The following is a 15,677-nucleotide window of genomic DNA, read 5'->3' on the forward strand; positions in this document are numbered from 1 at the left end:
GAAAAAGCATGCCTGATTAAGCAATCCAAGTTTTTTAAAAAAATAAACCTTCAAGAAAACTAAGGAAAATAAGTGGTTGGCACCTATACTTCCCCATCAAAGACAATTTAGAAAGTTCAATCACCTTGAAGTAAGTTATGAATAAAGAAATTATTTCAAGACAGAAATAAAGTAAAAACAAACAATGGGAACTGCTAAGAATGTGAACTAGGAATCATTTTAAAAGTTAAACCAAAAAAAAAAAAAAGTTATAAATGACTTAGAGGAAGGAGTACACAAATGAAATGTCCAGGTTTACTTATTACACTAACCTCTTCTGAGTCATTAAATAACTGATAGAATACACTACAGAAGGTGCGTCTTAATATAGGAAAGTGTCAATAATGGATACAGAGAAATGTTATCCAAAATATTTGAGATGGAAAGCTATTAAGTGAAAGATAGTAAGGAACTTATGACCATTTCTAAGAGGAGGTAATCTAAGGTGTTGTTATATTCAAAAGGATCAGCATAATATGGGAAACCAAGTAATATACTGGGAATAAAATTCAAATTTCCTACTCTTATCTACATTCATGATACATTCACAGTGAGATTAGCATGTGCTATGCTGGTCACATCATTGCAAGAAAGACATGGTAGAACTGTACATGGTCCAGAAAATGGAACTAAAATATTAGAGATGATCAAAGGAAATGTCATCACATTAGAAGAAATTAACTTGAGTACAGCCTTTCTTGTGTAAGCATAATTATCACAAAATCCCATAAGGATATAGCCCCTTGAACTTGAAAAGGAGATGAACAAATTAAAAAAAGTAATACTTCAATAGTAAGTAATAAATTAATGGAACATGCTGAAATTACATATTTTTTAAAGGTGAGTAAAGGAAAAAAAATCTAATATACATATTTCAAGGAAAGGCTATTTTAGAATATATCCCTAACTTCATAGGCTGACTTCTTGAATGAAACACTTGAAGTACATGCTTGATGCCTCTATCAGAGATAGAATCTGTACTGGATGGACCATGAGTATGATTTCTATAGTAATTTTTCCCATTAGAAGCAAGAGATGGGTGATAATAGCCTTTAAAGCATTTGGAAGAAGTCATAAACTATTTTTGGTGTGACTAGCAAAACCTGATATTCATGGTGAAACACAAGAATTGCCCTTTTAGGTAAGCAAAATTTAAACTGTATGCTAGTCTGTAAAATGTACAGAATAAGCCTCTTTCTAAGGGGTGGAGTAGGTAGTGAGAAGCAAAAGAGACAAAACATAAAAAAGGTGTTTAAGAAGTACAGTTCCAAATGTACAACTGTAAAATTTACTTTTTAGTTCAAAAAAATTATTAAAATGACTCAAAACTTTATAAAAATAAAATGCATTGCTAAAAATGCTTTCTCAGCATTTAAAATAAGTTACAACAGTTTTATATACCTCCTCTTTATAAAATATTTCAGGAAATAGACTATAGAAGTACAGTGCTATTCGAATTACTTATGTTAGTATTCGATTGTAAATGTTTCCGTTTAATAATTAGCTTTAAAGTCTGCCTAACATCTCTGATCTCTCTACACACTGCCTGAAAAAGAATGGAGGAAAATCAGAGAACCTGAAGAAAAAAGTAACTGTACCAAAAGTTAGATTGAAAATTAAAGGCTTCACTCTCACCTAGACAACACAAACTCAACCAGATAGATCATACATCTGAGAAGAGGTTTCAAACATTCAGATGTCCTACCTTTTAGCTTCAAGAAGCTACTGTATCTATTTTTGTAGATATAAACATATAAAACCCACAGAGATTAAGTAACTTGCCCACCATCACACACCTAATAATGGAGGAGAAACCAGAATTCAAATTTCCTGCATCTTAACACAAAACTCCACTAACTTATGCTGTTTCTACAGTTCCCATGTTAAGTTCGTGGTAGGTTATTTTAAATTTCTTTTATATAAAGAAACTATATTTCAGATTTTGTAATATTTACCCTTGATGTTTTTAATCAGTGTTATAAATTCTGATAGTACCAAAGTAGAATTACCTCAGAACATGATTTTTAGTCTTAGTGTTGCAAAAATGAACATAAACAATTACTTGTACCTCAGAATAATATTTTCAATGATATGCTTTTTCTCACCGTCATAGTCTTATGACATGTATTAATGAAAATAAAAAAAGACAAGTTCTATTAACTGGTTAACATTTATATATCTTGTCACAAATAGCACCAAGTTTCTTGTTTTACTGTACTGCTTTTACCTTCTTATTTAAAAGGAAAAAAGAATGAGATATACTCTTATTTGTAGAATCTCTCCTCATCCTCCATGCTATCTCAAAGTTGAGACAGGTAAACTTACGCTTTCCAAAGAATGGGGCAGCGGGAGAGCAGGGAATAAGGGCAGGGAGTTAATTTTAGGAGTAATGTGGATTATAAGAGTTATTGTTGGAACTCCCCACCTAGAGAATCAAACTACAGAGAAACATTCCTTAAATTAATTAATTATTTGCCATATTATACATTCTGGCTTATCTAGGAATGCCATTATAAAGCAGTCTTGATCTCTAGGTGTAAGGCCCATGCAGCTCTGCATCAAAACAAAAACTGCAAATCTATCTAGCATGCTCTCACTCACTGACAACATAGGTTAAGGCATGAATTATATCCTAAACAGAAATGAAATTTAAAAAGAATAATAAGAAAATGTCTAAATTAGATTCTTTTACGTTACCTTTAATTCCTTCCCCCCAAGACTTACTACAAATTTAATTGATTAATTAAGATAGAAAGAAAGAAAGAAAGAAAGAAAGAAAGAAAGAAAGAAAGGAAGAAAGAAAGAAAGAAAGAAAGAAAGATATAAAGAGGGTAGTAAAGAAAAACAGAAAAATAATACCTGACAGCCTCGCTTTACAATTTCCATAATACATTTCTGTATCAGGAGTGGCACCATCAATCCTGTATTTTCTTTCTCTACAACTTTTCGAATATCAACACCAAATATTACTGGTTCTCGATTTATATCTAATCCATGAAGAGAATTCTCCCACTGTTCCAAAAGAGTCACTTTCACATAAATAAGACCTCTAGGTTCAAGTTTGACAGCCAACTGATGTGTCTTTGTCACTCTGAATAAGGTGGGGAGAACAACAGTTCCATGACAACACACTCGATTTTTTCTTGGAGTGGGCTCCCAACTGAATACTACTAATTTCAAATGCTGAGCATTTTCAATTTCAATGTTGAAAGTGTGATCCATGTCTAAAAATGTCGTCCGACATGTGAGCAAAGCTGTTCTTGCTTTGTTTACTGAATCTACCTGAATTGCACAAAAAATGTCTTTTGAATCTATCCGAGGTGGTTTTAAATCCTCAGCACCATAGAAATGCACACTCATGAGCCCAGATATGTACTGCGAACACTTAGGTTGATCAGAAAAGCTGTAATGTCTAAAAGCATCAATGTCAATTTCATTCTTGCTACAACCATTTGGAATTATTTCTTTTCCCTTTCCAAATTTGTTTTCAGATCCATGTTTGCTAGATTTAGTTAGAAGTTCAGGTGAATCTCCATCACTGAGGTAACCACCTTTGCAAGAATACTTAGAACTTATAGAGGTTTTCTTCTGGTAGCTGTGCTGAGAAGCTACACTGGTATCAAGATGGTATCGGCTTATAACATTCCTCTTGGCAGCTGTGGTTGTGTTCCCAGAAGGTAGAATAACAGTATGATGAATTTCTTGACAGTTACATTTAGACAAGGAAGAAGTATTATCTGGACTGTTTACATAATTCAAGGTTCCTTTAACACTCAGTTTTCGGCTAAGTTCTGGCAACCTTTTCATTTTCATGGAAAGTTTCCTCACAGTTCGTGGAGATTTTAATTTATCCGGGAAAGACCAATTAATTGAACTGCCTTTTTTCACAGGGCTAGAGCTTGGAGAAGATGGTTCTACATGTTCCAATTCAGTCTTATTTGTAGAAGCTAGGATCCCAGGACCTTAAAAAAAACAAAGATTTATAAGGTGATATGTTTTGATCCTACTTCATAAAGCACCAACTTAACAAGGCTTCACAGAAATTTTTCCCTTGTCCCATCTCAATGGGGATATTTAGTTTTAAGTTTAGGTGAATCTCCATTACCATATTCAAGCAGAACAACAAGCTATCTTAATGGCTTACAGGGAAAAGAAGCATCTCTCTCTCCATCTGTTTTTCTATTCTGAAGGTTTGGAGGAAGCGCAATATAGGTTCCTTTTAGGTGTTTCCCACTGCAATATACTTCAGTGAGTATGTTATTTTATAACTATAAAGAGCGGATATCAAAGTAAATTAGGAAAGCTTCTTATAAAACATTTATTTTAACATATTTCCTATTTTAATGTTTACTTAGAAATCCTACTCTAAGATAAGAATGTTTTCTCTATATTTATAATCCTCTAAAAACTAAACTTTATCACATAGCGGTGCTGAAGAAGTTAAAAACCAAACAAGTTTATAATTCTGACAACTAAGAGCCCCTCCTTTTTCTAAAATTCTATTAGAACATATCAGCAAAGATTATACTAGAATGAATTCTAGTCAATTAAGAACTGAATATTAAATATCATAAATATAACTGAATAATTTTCAAAACTGTAAAGACATTTTCTTTCTTGTATTATTTCTATATAATAAATCCCTAGAACTTTAAAAGCTAAATTAGGGCCTATCCTTGCATTTTCAACATATAAAACAGACAACTCAGAGCTATAAATAAGTCTTCTTATAATTTTCAGTTTTCATAAGAGTAAAACATTAAATTTTTCTCCACACAAAAATAGCTTTATTTTTTTATGAATGTCAAAATTGTCCAGGTTTACAATAAAAGTTTTAAAAAGATACAAAAAAGAGCAAGTAAATAAAATCCTAAACTGCACTACCAGATTAACCACTGTAAATATTGCGGCAAAAATAATATTAAAAGTTTAACAGAAAATTAATATTTAATTATTAAAAATAACACCAGCAAACATTTACTGAGCTAGACAAAATACGAAAAATTTAATAGTATGAGTAGACCCTCATTTAATTCTCATAACATCCCTATGAGTTAAGATACCAGTAGCCTTGCATTCTCTAGCTAAGGAACCTCATGCACAGAGCTGTCTAATTTGTCTAAGGTGACACAGCTGGTAAGTTACAGAACCAGGATTCAAACCTAGATGTAGGCCTTCAGAGCCTATGTTCTTCAATACTATACTTTCAGCCTCTTCATCCTTCTATATATAATTGATTTTTTATATATAATTAATTGTTAAAGACTTTTTCTCAACTATTAAGAAGTATTCTAGTTAATATTAAACTTTCAAAGTATTCCAGTTAAAACTTTAAACTTTCAATACCCCAGTTAAAAAAAAAATGTACATACTAATCAATTTTATTTTTAATTTGAACCTGGTTTTAGTAAATTTTCAAACTAATAAAAATATTAGTTTGAAATTTTCAAGCAAAATAGAAATATCTTCTATAATCTAATATTAAATAAATTTAAATTGTTCCATTAAAGAAACAATTTAGTATTATTCCAATTATTTAAAATTTAAATTAACTTTTCTTACTTGATTTAACTATTCCATACAAAAATCCCTAATAACCCTAATATCAGAGGCTACTCTGTGTAATATTAGAAATGAGAAAAAAACGTATTTATTCATTTTAAAAATCAATAGATTAAATGAACTTTCTTTAAAGTATTAATATTCTCCCTCCACCCCTCATTATGTGTACTAATGACAAAGAAGTGGTTTCTTTACAGAGAAAGTACTATTTTAAGTATGCCTGCTGGGCTTTTCTGGTAAGCAACTAATAAGAAATGGAGTGTTTGATAAACTAGACAAAGCATTCCCTTGTACTGTAAATTGTAGTACAATTCTACTGGTTTACTGGTCTAAAATATTCTATAGTAATTGGAGTCCTACCCTAGTCTGTAATCTATTTTGTCAGGGCATAAACAAGCTACTCAGTATATTAAATTGTTCTAGGTTTTATTAAATTTTTAAAGAGTTAATCTAACAATTCTGACTTTTTTTCTACATTGTTCATTAAATATTTCCCAAGACTCATTAAATAAGTCTCTAATTATTAAAATGAAATATCGTATATGTTAGCAATTTCTACTACAGATAAGACTGAATTTGTTAAAACAGAAATGCTTTCTTTTTATAAAATCCAAGAGTGAAAATATTACCAAATTCAATAATCATTCAAAAGTAAACCACAATTATACTAATCAAATCACAGACTAGCAATAAAGGGAAAGTACAAAATGAAAATATTTAAATATAAATTTATGAACCAAGCTAGAATCAAGTGAAACTGGCACATTCCTTCAGGACCTAGAACAGTAACTGGCGTAGAGCAAAAACTCAGTGTTTACTGAATAAATTAATTAATAAACGAATTGTTAATTGCCTATAAATTGGTAAACTTTCTAGGAAACACTATATAGGAAATACCAATAGTAGTTACCACATTCAGACCCAATAATGATACTAGTAATTGATCCTAATGCAGGAAAAAAAGATCATGATGAAAATCATTACAATAATAGTGGAAAAAAATCTATTAACACCCCACATTAGGGACCCAGTCACATAGATTAGGGCACATTAACCCAATTAAATACTATAAAGATTGGGAAACAATAATGTTAATAATAATGTTAAATGTCTACAATACAAGATGAAAATACAAAGTGAAAACAAAAATCAAATAGTTACTATGATTGCAACTATATGAAAGACACATATACATCTAGAAGTTAATAAGCAAAAAAAAAAAGTCATAATTGAGGTAGGATGATTAAAAAATTATCATTCGTATTCAGATAATTCGGATACTTGAACTTACCTACTCCTTAATTAAAATTCATTTTGAAATTCAACCATCCTCTTTGCCTATTTCTCAACAGCTTTCTGGCAGTATTGCTAAAGAAAACTGACCACTTTAGGTAACCAAAACAAGAAAAGATGGCATATAAATAAACTGTCTATATATTTCCTTTGGCCAACTTGGGGCTGTGCTTATTATACTTTAATAATATGTTAAAGGGAAGAAAGACACTAAGAAAGGAGACATAAATGACAGTTTTACCGTACTTTAAATGTGTGTCTTTCTTTCCAGTTCACAATTTGCCACAAACAGAAAAAAAATAAAGTTTAAAGACAGTAACTTCAATTAAAATGTGTAATACTTTACAGACCCTGGCTTTCTAACTTTGCTCTTATGCCTTCTTGCCTTTTCTGCCCCATTCCACATCTATCACTATTTGCCACACATCTGTAAGCCTTCCCTATCACTCCACCCTAATAACCACCTACATTCCAAACTATTGATTTATATAGTATTTATTCTTCTCTCCATCCAGATTACAAAAGAAACACAAACTTACTCTAGAAAATCACTCTACAATTAGAAACGCACACACACAAAAATTTTTAATTATCTCAACCTCAACATCCTTGGGAGTAAAAACCATTAACATTTCCCATATAGCTTTTCAGTGTTTCTTGCAAAATTGGCATCAGATAGTACGTTCTGTTTTGTAACTCAGTTTTTCTCTTAACAATATAACATTTACTGTACCTCTTCATATCTCTAAGAAAAAGATTCAAATTCAAGTAGTTTACTTGTAAAGTACAGAAATATCGGCAAAGAAATGAGAAAATTCAGGGGAAAATTCAAAGTGAATTATCAAACCTGCTACCACTACGGGCAACTATAGCTTAAACTCATGAGAAAACTCTGGGAAACATGTAGAATTATCCCACCCAAGGAAGGAGGAATCTAGGGCAGGTCTACACCAACTCTTATCAGCACTGGTTGAAGGGCATTCCCACACTGCCTTGCAGAGAGACCCCCTACCACTTTGGAGAGAGCCTCAAGAAGAGATGCACATCCTGATGGTTTAAAGTAAGTTTATTACTTATTTAAAAGGTTGCCCCACTTAAGTAATAAAACCCAAGTGATATGGAAAAGGTTCTGACAGCATCTGCTATGCCCCATATCTTTGGATATTTTGCACCATTTGAAATTTCATAAATTTAAATGATGGTATAAAACACAAATGCTTTCTTGTCAACATTTGATATTTGCAACTAAACAATAAATATGCCTTATGCTGTTTCCTGGGTAGCATAACTGTAACTAAATTTAAAAAGAAGCACATCAGAAAACCGAAGACAGTCAAGGAAGAATAAAACCACTAGGTTGAACTATATAAAATGCTATTTTTTGCAGATCAAAAATGGTTGAATATCAGTAAATTCATATGGTTCAATCTAATATGTATCGAACTTCAATTATTTCCTTTCTGGGTTCCATAACTATTATAGAACCTATTTGCAAGGTCTTTACTTCTACCTCTTATTTCTTTTTCTCTTCTCCTTTTCCTTTGTTCGTGGGGAAACATAGGCATAGAAGTGCAAAGTAATAACTATTGATATACTGAAAATACAAATACAAATTTTTGGCTGTGGACAGGCACAATGTGAATGAATAAATGAAACAAAATAAGATTTAAATAAAGAATATAGCTTTCTCTTTTACTCTCCATGATTCCATTCTTTCGACTAAGAGAAAAATAATTACTAACTCAAAAGATGGACACACTATAGCACATTAGATTACAAAACCAAGTCTGTGATAAAAATAATTAACCACCATGTACATAAAAATATTTATAAACCTTTTTGAGTTTTATTTTCATGAAAATACATTCTTTTTAAGGAAAAATGTATAGCTACAATAGAGATCTATATTTAGTTTTAGCTACAGCCAAAGAACTGAAAAATAGAAGAAAGAAAAAGGCAGATCTATAATCATCTTTACCTGTAAAGGTAGATTTCAGCATGGGACTGTCCTCCACCATTATACCTTCTTGTGTCTTGTGTCCAAGCCTTTGTCTGTACTGCTGCACAAACTCTGTGGAATGGATAAAACTGACAGGATTCACTTCATTTGACTGTGTGGTCTGAACACTGCCTGTGTGTTCGGAAGAGTACAGCAAGTCCTCAGGATGCTGCTCTTTCATTAGGTCTCTGCTAGATAATACTCTCAAACTGACAGTAGGAAACTTCAGAACAGCAGAGTTTGCCTCACTCAGACTCAAAGGATTTGATATACCAACGTCATCATCCTCAGGAATGGGGTTGTACCATATTTCCCCTTCATCATCTGCATCATTTTCCTCATTAAAGTCTAAAGAACAGTTTCCTGATAACGAAGAATCTGTAGCATTATACACCACACATGTACAATATTCTTCAGATGATTTGAAGAAAGGTTGTGATAGCTGATGTTTAGGTGGAGAGACAGGTGAGATGGATAAATGACTTATATTTTGGCATTTCTTATTTTCTTCTTCCAAATTATAAGACCTCAGAGTACTCTGATGAAGCCAATTGCGTTTCTTTGACACAGTGATGCTGTTAAGTGGCTTTTGACCTCTGAATCCAATATTACCCTTCAGATCTTCAAGTTCTCTTCTCTTCACTGTAGGCCCATAAACATTTTCAAATAAATCTGTTTTAAAGAAAAAAAGAAGGTAGAATATAATGCCTGCTAAACAAAGAAAGACATTTCCCTTAAGACTAGTTATTAAAATACTACTTTTAAAAAGATAAAAAGAAAAAAAGCAATATTAACCACATTCAGAGAATAAAACAACAAAAAAATTTTTGGACTTTTTTTACCTAAAAATTATTTCTATTATTTAGAAATGAGACCGTGAGTATAAGTGTCATAAGAATTCTATGAAAAAGTATAGAAAACCTCTGAGGCTGCCTTTATAAACATAACAGGGCTAACAAAGCCTTAGCCTAAGCAAAACATAATTTATAAAAAGCTTACACTGAATGCTTTTTACACAGTATGCCTTTAATTAATATTTGAATAATTTTCAACTCACTAAAAGGACCAGAAGTCTTTAGAAAACACAAATAATATTCTTACCTTTACAAAGATTAACTTTGAATAAATCTTTCAAAATAAGTGAACCTTACTCATTACTAAATTCCTCACTGATTATCAAAATTTCAACATTTGTTTCCTAATCATATTATACAGTAGCATCTTGTGCAAGGTTTAAGTTCTAAATATCTAGGGAAAAAATAAAAATAAAAATCCTTTAAGAAGGTTGCAGATTAGAACCAAGAACATTGTCTCACAATAAGCACAACACAGCTATAATTATGGGCCACGCACAAACTTAAGCAACAAGAATAAACAAAAAAGTCTCTGCCCTTAAGGAATTCATAGTCTGATGTGTGTGTGGGGAGAGCGGGGGAGGCTCAAATACCTAGATATCGGAAAATGTTAAAATCATGTGACTCTAAAATTGTATATAAAACATTAATTCCAAATAAAAAGGAAAAATTTTTATAGTTCCAAAGAGTTGCATAAAGCAGGCTTCAATGACAGTCAATTAAGATAAATATGATCATAATACAAATTCATTGCACATAGATATATAAAACAAAACCATATTTCTAAAACTTTAAGATCATGACAGCTTTGTGAATTATGGAATTATGGTCTTGTGCTAATTTGAGTGTGTATATGGTTGATTCATCTTAGTATTATAGAAAGTAAAATAAGACAATAGCAAGGCTAATAACAGACATTGATAAAACCACACTAAACTATGTAAATGAAGCTTAATAACCAAAAGATTAGGTTCATGCATAATCAAGGTTTTGAGTAACTTGCCTTCTACTGAAAAGAATCCTTTAAAAATGTAATTTTTTCTTTTTTTAATGATAAACATTACCCAACCAGATTAATAATAAATAAATAATTTTTTTAAACCTTAAACAAATTGGGTTTCAAATTCAGTTATTTTCAGAGGCATGAATAGAAAAAAGTTTAATTTTTTTTGAAACTTTAACAAATGTATCAAGATAGGCGATTGAGGGGACTGATAATTTTAGAACTTCACTACTTAAAATGTATACCAAACAGCAGCATCCTTACTGGGAGTTGGTTAAAATGTAGAATCTCAGGTCTCACCCCCACACATATTAAATCTGCATTTTAACAAGATTTTCAGGGAAGTCACATGCACGTTATAGTTGGAGAGCAATGCTCTGTAACTGTGAATCACACGCACATTAAGTGGCAAAATCTAGAAAAGACCCTTAGTGATTCTCAAATCATAAACACCATTTAGAAATGCAGAAATGCAGGACTCTGAAATCAACACATGACCTTCTCCTGAATTGTAATTCTCAGTTTTCCTGCCACCAGCAACTCCAATGTTCTATGGCACTCTTCCCTGCAAAAAAAAAAAAAAAAAACCCACAAGAAAACAAACAAATAAACAAACAAAATGGATTTGCTTCTAGGGCCATAATGGCAGAATTTCTGAGAGAGAGATTTAAACCTAGAAGGCAATCAAAAGATATATGCCTATGAAAGAGCTAATGCATAAAAAAAATTGTTGAAAAGAATCATAACGTACCTCATAAATGTAAGAAATCAGAGCTATAAATACTTGAGAAAAGAAATAGATGAGAATTTGCATTAAACGTGTCAACTTCACTTTAAGATATAATGCACAAGATCATACCAACTAATTAACAGTATTTTAAACAACTGTCTAAAATTTTTTGACAAAATATTAACAAATTACATGCCCCCAATTTTTTCTTTCACAAATCATGGAGCAAGAAAAGCACAGTTGAAGGCAGGCAAATTATTTTTTAAAGCCATAAAAGGACAAAATAGCTCAACCTGGTGCTTTTGAATTTATTTCTGAGTACCTCAGGCTAATTAAAATTTACTTATAAAGATTTATAATGAAGTACAGTTGGCAAATAGATTAAAATTCCTTCGTAATCTGAAGGCTTGCAGAAACCTGACAATATTTACTCTGTGTAATGACCTTAGATTCCTTAAATAATCATCTCAATTAGGAACAAATTGGCCAATCTGTGAACACTACATACCCAACTGCATCAAATCATTGTCATTATTATACTATCAAAAGTTTTAGTGGTTCGTGGTAAGAGCCATAAGATCATTTTGGCCACTATTTGTCATTCAGTCTCAAAAAATTCCAAAATACTTACATAGGTTGGGTATCTCCATCTCATTATATAGTTATTCTGTGTTATAAATTCTAACTGTAATTTTATTGTGAAAGAAAATATGCTCATAAATATTGTATAGAAAAATGGATATAAACTTTTTAGGTTATTTAACATCTTTACACAACCAAGAATGTACTGATTCATCTGGACTGTCCAATTAATTTTTTTAGAAAATGTGATTTAAAAGAAGAATCCAAGTAACATAAGCTTGAACTAAGTAAATATTTAAAGGTAAAGGTTTAAAATAGACATAGCAGTTGATTTTAAAAATGTCTCAAAATCTATTCTAGAATTCAATCTTCTTTGCAACTTTGAAGGTTACTTACCCCTCTAAACCTTATTGAAATTCCATCCATCTCCTCGGTCCAAGCAATTTAATAGAATTAACTGAATCACACCTCTAAAGAACTTGTAGAGTCTCTCTGACCTTATATAAATAGGGATTTTAGAGTCATAAAGACCTGAGTTTGAATTCATATAATAGTTTGAATCCATATATGAGTATATGTAAACCATACAGTAGTTTGAGTGACTTTGGGCAAACTACTTAACCCCTCTATTTCTCTGGTTGTTGTTGTTAGAACATACCTCCATGGTGGGGGTGGAGGGAGCGATAAAGATCATATGCAAACCACCTAAAGTATCCAGAATGGTTTTAATAACTTCAACCAACCTTCATGAAAAAGTTATAAAAAAGTAGACTCTCCAAATCTATACTAGATATGTAAACATAAAGGATGAATTGGTGATTTGAAAGGAAATAACATCTGAGAAAGTTGTTTAAATCAGAGATTAAGCTTTTGCTTAGATTTCTTGTAAAATATATAAAATACCATCACATAGTAATTCTGATGTTTCATTTTAATTTCTTTTAAAATTAGTTTCATTTAGTTTCTTGATAAAAAAATCATTATGAAAAAAGATTACTATGTTCATTATTGCTTTTTAAATCCTTGAATGTTTACACTACAACTGAAAGTATTAAAAACCATCAGACAGTAAATGTTTAACCTTTGCAACAAAGAGTAAAAATATTTGAAGTTTTATAGAGATTTTTGTTATGGCTGAAATTTAACTGTCTTACAAAGAGTTAACTGAATCAAAATCAGAGGAAGTAAAGCTATACAGCCATAAAATGTAATAAATGATTACAAATACTTTACTACTGGAAATGCATGTTTTAATTTGACCTTAGCATAAAGTACACCTCCCTTCACAGAAAAATATTACATTCCACTATCCTTTTATTCAAATAAAATGAAATAAATTTGAGGGGAAATTTAGATAGGTGGGTATTAGAGAGTTTTAGATTCAAAAAAACTTTTCAAGTTTGTATACATTCTAAATGAATCATTTGATTTGTTCTCATTGTGCAATTAGTAGCTTTGTGAACTTTGTTTCTCCCCACTGTTGTGTGTTTATTAGTTAAACAAAGTTAATGTGTATAAACCAGTCCTGTAGAACTTGTAATTTTTACCTGAGAAACTGCCAAGTATTGTGAATGTTTTTTACATTCCAGCATCTAATATTTTTAAAATTATTACTGACATATAGTATAATGTTCACTAAAAGCCTTTACATTTAAGAGTGTAATTCAAAAGACTTATTTTTTGCTCAGTCTGAAGATACACTTCTTTCAGAAAAGTTTTCCTATTTACAACATAATTAAGAGCTTTCTAGAATTGATAACCTAAATTTTCAGTGGAAATTAAAAAGCACACACATACAAAATAGGCAGCAAAATCCTAAAAGGACAACTTAAGTTTACAAATGACTATAAATGTGTACACTTTCTTAAAAAGCATATAAGGGATCTTTTTCTTTTGATTAAAACACTAGTGCCCTTGTTTACCAACAATAAAAAGATTACTTTGTTGTTTTTTTTTGTGTGTGTGGGAAGTTTAGGGGAGGGAAAGGTGAAGAGAAGTATGTGAAATCCTACCTGATGAGAAAGAAATTTTACTACGGTAGTTTTTTTGTTTGTTTGTTTGTTTTTACGGGGGGTGGGGGGTGGTTTGGCGGTTTTGTTGTCTGTATGTATGTCTGTGTATGCACACGTGCCTAGAAGAGAGGGGGAAGGAAGGTGTAATGAGTAAAATGACAGTTTATGCTCCCTGTAAAGTCTACCTTGGATCAAATTCAAATGCACAAACTCCACAAAAGTCTACGGATTTGCCTAGAGCTACAAAGAATAAAAATCAAGGCAGCACCGCCCAAACCCAAACCTACTAAAAGCGTGTAGTGAACTTAACCTTTATTCACCGTTGTGCTTACATTGTAGGCACAATGGTTCGTAGAAAAGAAACAACAAAAACTCCAAGTTCCTCATGCCACTGTGTTAGAAAAGAAAGCAAAACAAGTGAATACTTTATACCAAGTAACCTCGAAATCACATTAAGCTGCCACTTACATGACACTTACTTTGGCACGGGCACACACCTGTCTGCAAAAACAGACCTATTCTTGCCTCTTAAGACAGAAGCCCAGTTAGTAAACATTAAGGCTGGAAGTGTTAGCATTTTGATTGCAAAATATTCTACCTGTCAGCGTAATTCTTTCGTCTGGAGGCACCGAGAGGACTGGGCTTTCCTGCATTTCAAAAGGGCCCAGATTTGGAGAGGTGGCCTGAGCTCCTCTGACTTTGCGGGGTGTTCCACCGGTGCGACCCTTCATTCCCAGGGACAGCAGGCGCCCTTTGTACATCCACTTCTGCAGCTTCTTGACTGTCACCGCGGGCGGCCTGAGGAAGGGGAGCCCTTCCTGACCGTCTCCTTTGCTGCTGCGTATCACAGGGGTCCCCGCAGAATCCCTAAAAGTGCTTCCCGGGGAGCGGCTGGGGTCCTTGGGTTCGGGAGTCAGGAGGTCGGAGGGCGCGGTGACCCGGGCGCTGCCTCCGTTCCAGTCGTCCATCCCACCTCCACGTGGCGGGGACTGGTCTCGGTCCCCGCGCGTGCCGCACCTGATCCAGCTGTCGCTCGGCCACCGCTGGAAGGGAGGCGGCTTGGCACCCACCCGGAGGCTCTCGAGGCTTCTGCTGCAGGACAGCTGCATCCGAGAAGTCCGCAGGTGGCCTCTCCCCGACACCCTCGGAGGCGACCGGGGCGGGGACACCTGCTGCCAAGGGCGGTCCCCGCCTCCCCGCTGGGTGCAGGCTCGGCGGTCCACTACGCCGCAAGGGGAAGGCGGCTGGCCCAGAGCCGGGACTCCCGCAGCGCAACCGCGATCCGCCCAGCCCCGCCGCGCGCCCGAGTAAACCCGAGTCGGGGCAGGTCGTGCATGGCCTGGATCAGCAGATAATAGGCCTCTCGCAACTGGGTCTGCAGCCTGCCTGTCTCCAGGCGGCCGCCCTCCGCCCCCAGGGAGGAGCCCGCCGCCGGGGGAGGCGGGGGCCACCGCTCCGCCTCCGCCCCCTCAGGCTCGGGCGCGGACTGGGAGCCGCCGGGCAGGTTCTCGTAGTAGTCCGCCGCCTCCTCTCCGCTGCCCCCGGAGTCCGGCGGGACGTGCGCGGAGGCGCGAGCGAGCCCGCGGCTGCGAAGGGCGGCCTC

General features: G+C 34.0%; 1 protein-coding gene across 1 annotated transcript in view; it reads right to left on the reverse strand.

Moving 5' to 3' along the window:
* The window catches only part of SYDE2 (synapse defective Rho GTPase homolog 2), a gene marked incomplete at its 5' end in the record, with an annotated part of 32,025 nt that extends 16,599 nt beyond the window's left edge, over positions 1–15,426 (reverse strand). The window contains 3 exons of the mRNA XM_006919369.3: positions 2,899–4,001; positions 8,873–9,565; positions 14,673–15,426. Of these exons, the coding sequence (XP_006919431.2) occupies positions 2,899–4,001; positions 8,873–9,565; positions 14,673–15,426 (2,550 nt within the window). The remainder of the gene's footprint in view (positions 1–2,898; positions 4,002–8,872; positions 9,566–14,672) is intronic.
* Between the last annotated feature and the right edge of the window lie 251 nt (positions 15,427–15,677).

This window comes from Pteropus alecto, unplaced genomic scaffold, assembly GCF_000325575.1.
Source record: "Pteropus alecto unplaced genomic scaffold, ASM32557v1 scaffold25, whole genome shotgun sequence".
NCBI classification, from domain to species: domain Eukaryota; kingdom Metazoa; phylum Chordata; class Mammalia; order Chiroptera; family Pteropodidae; genus Pteropus; species Pteropus alecto.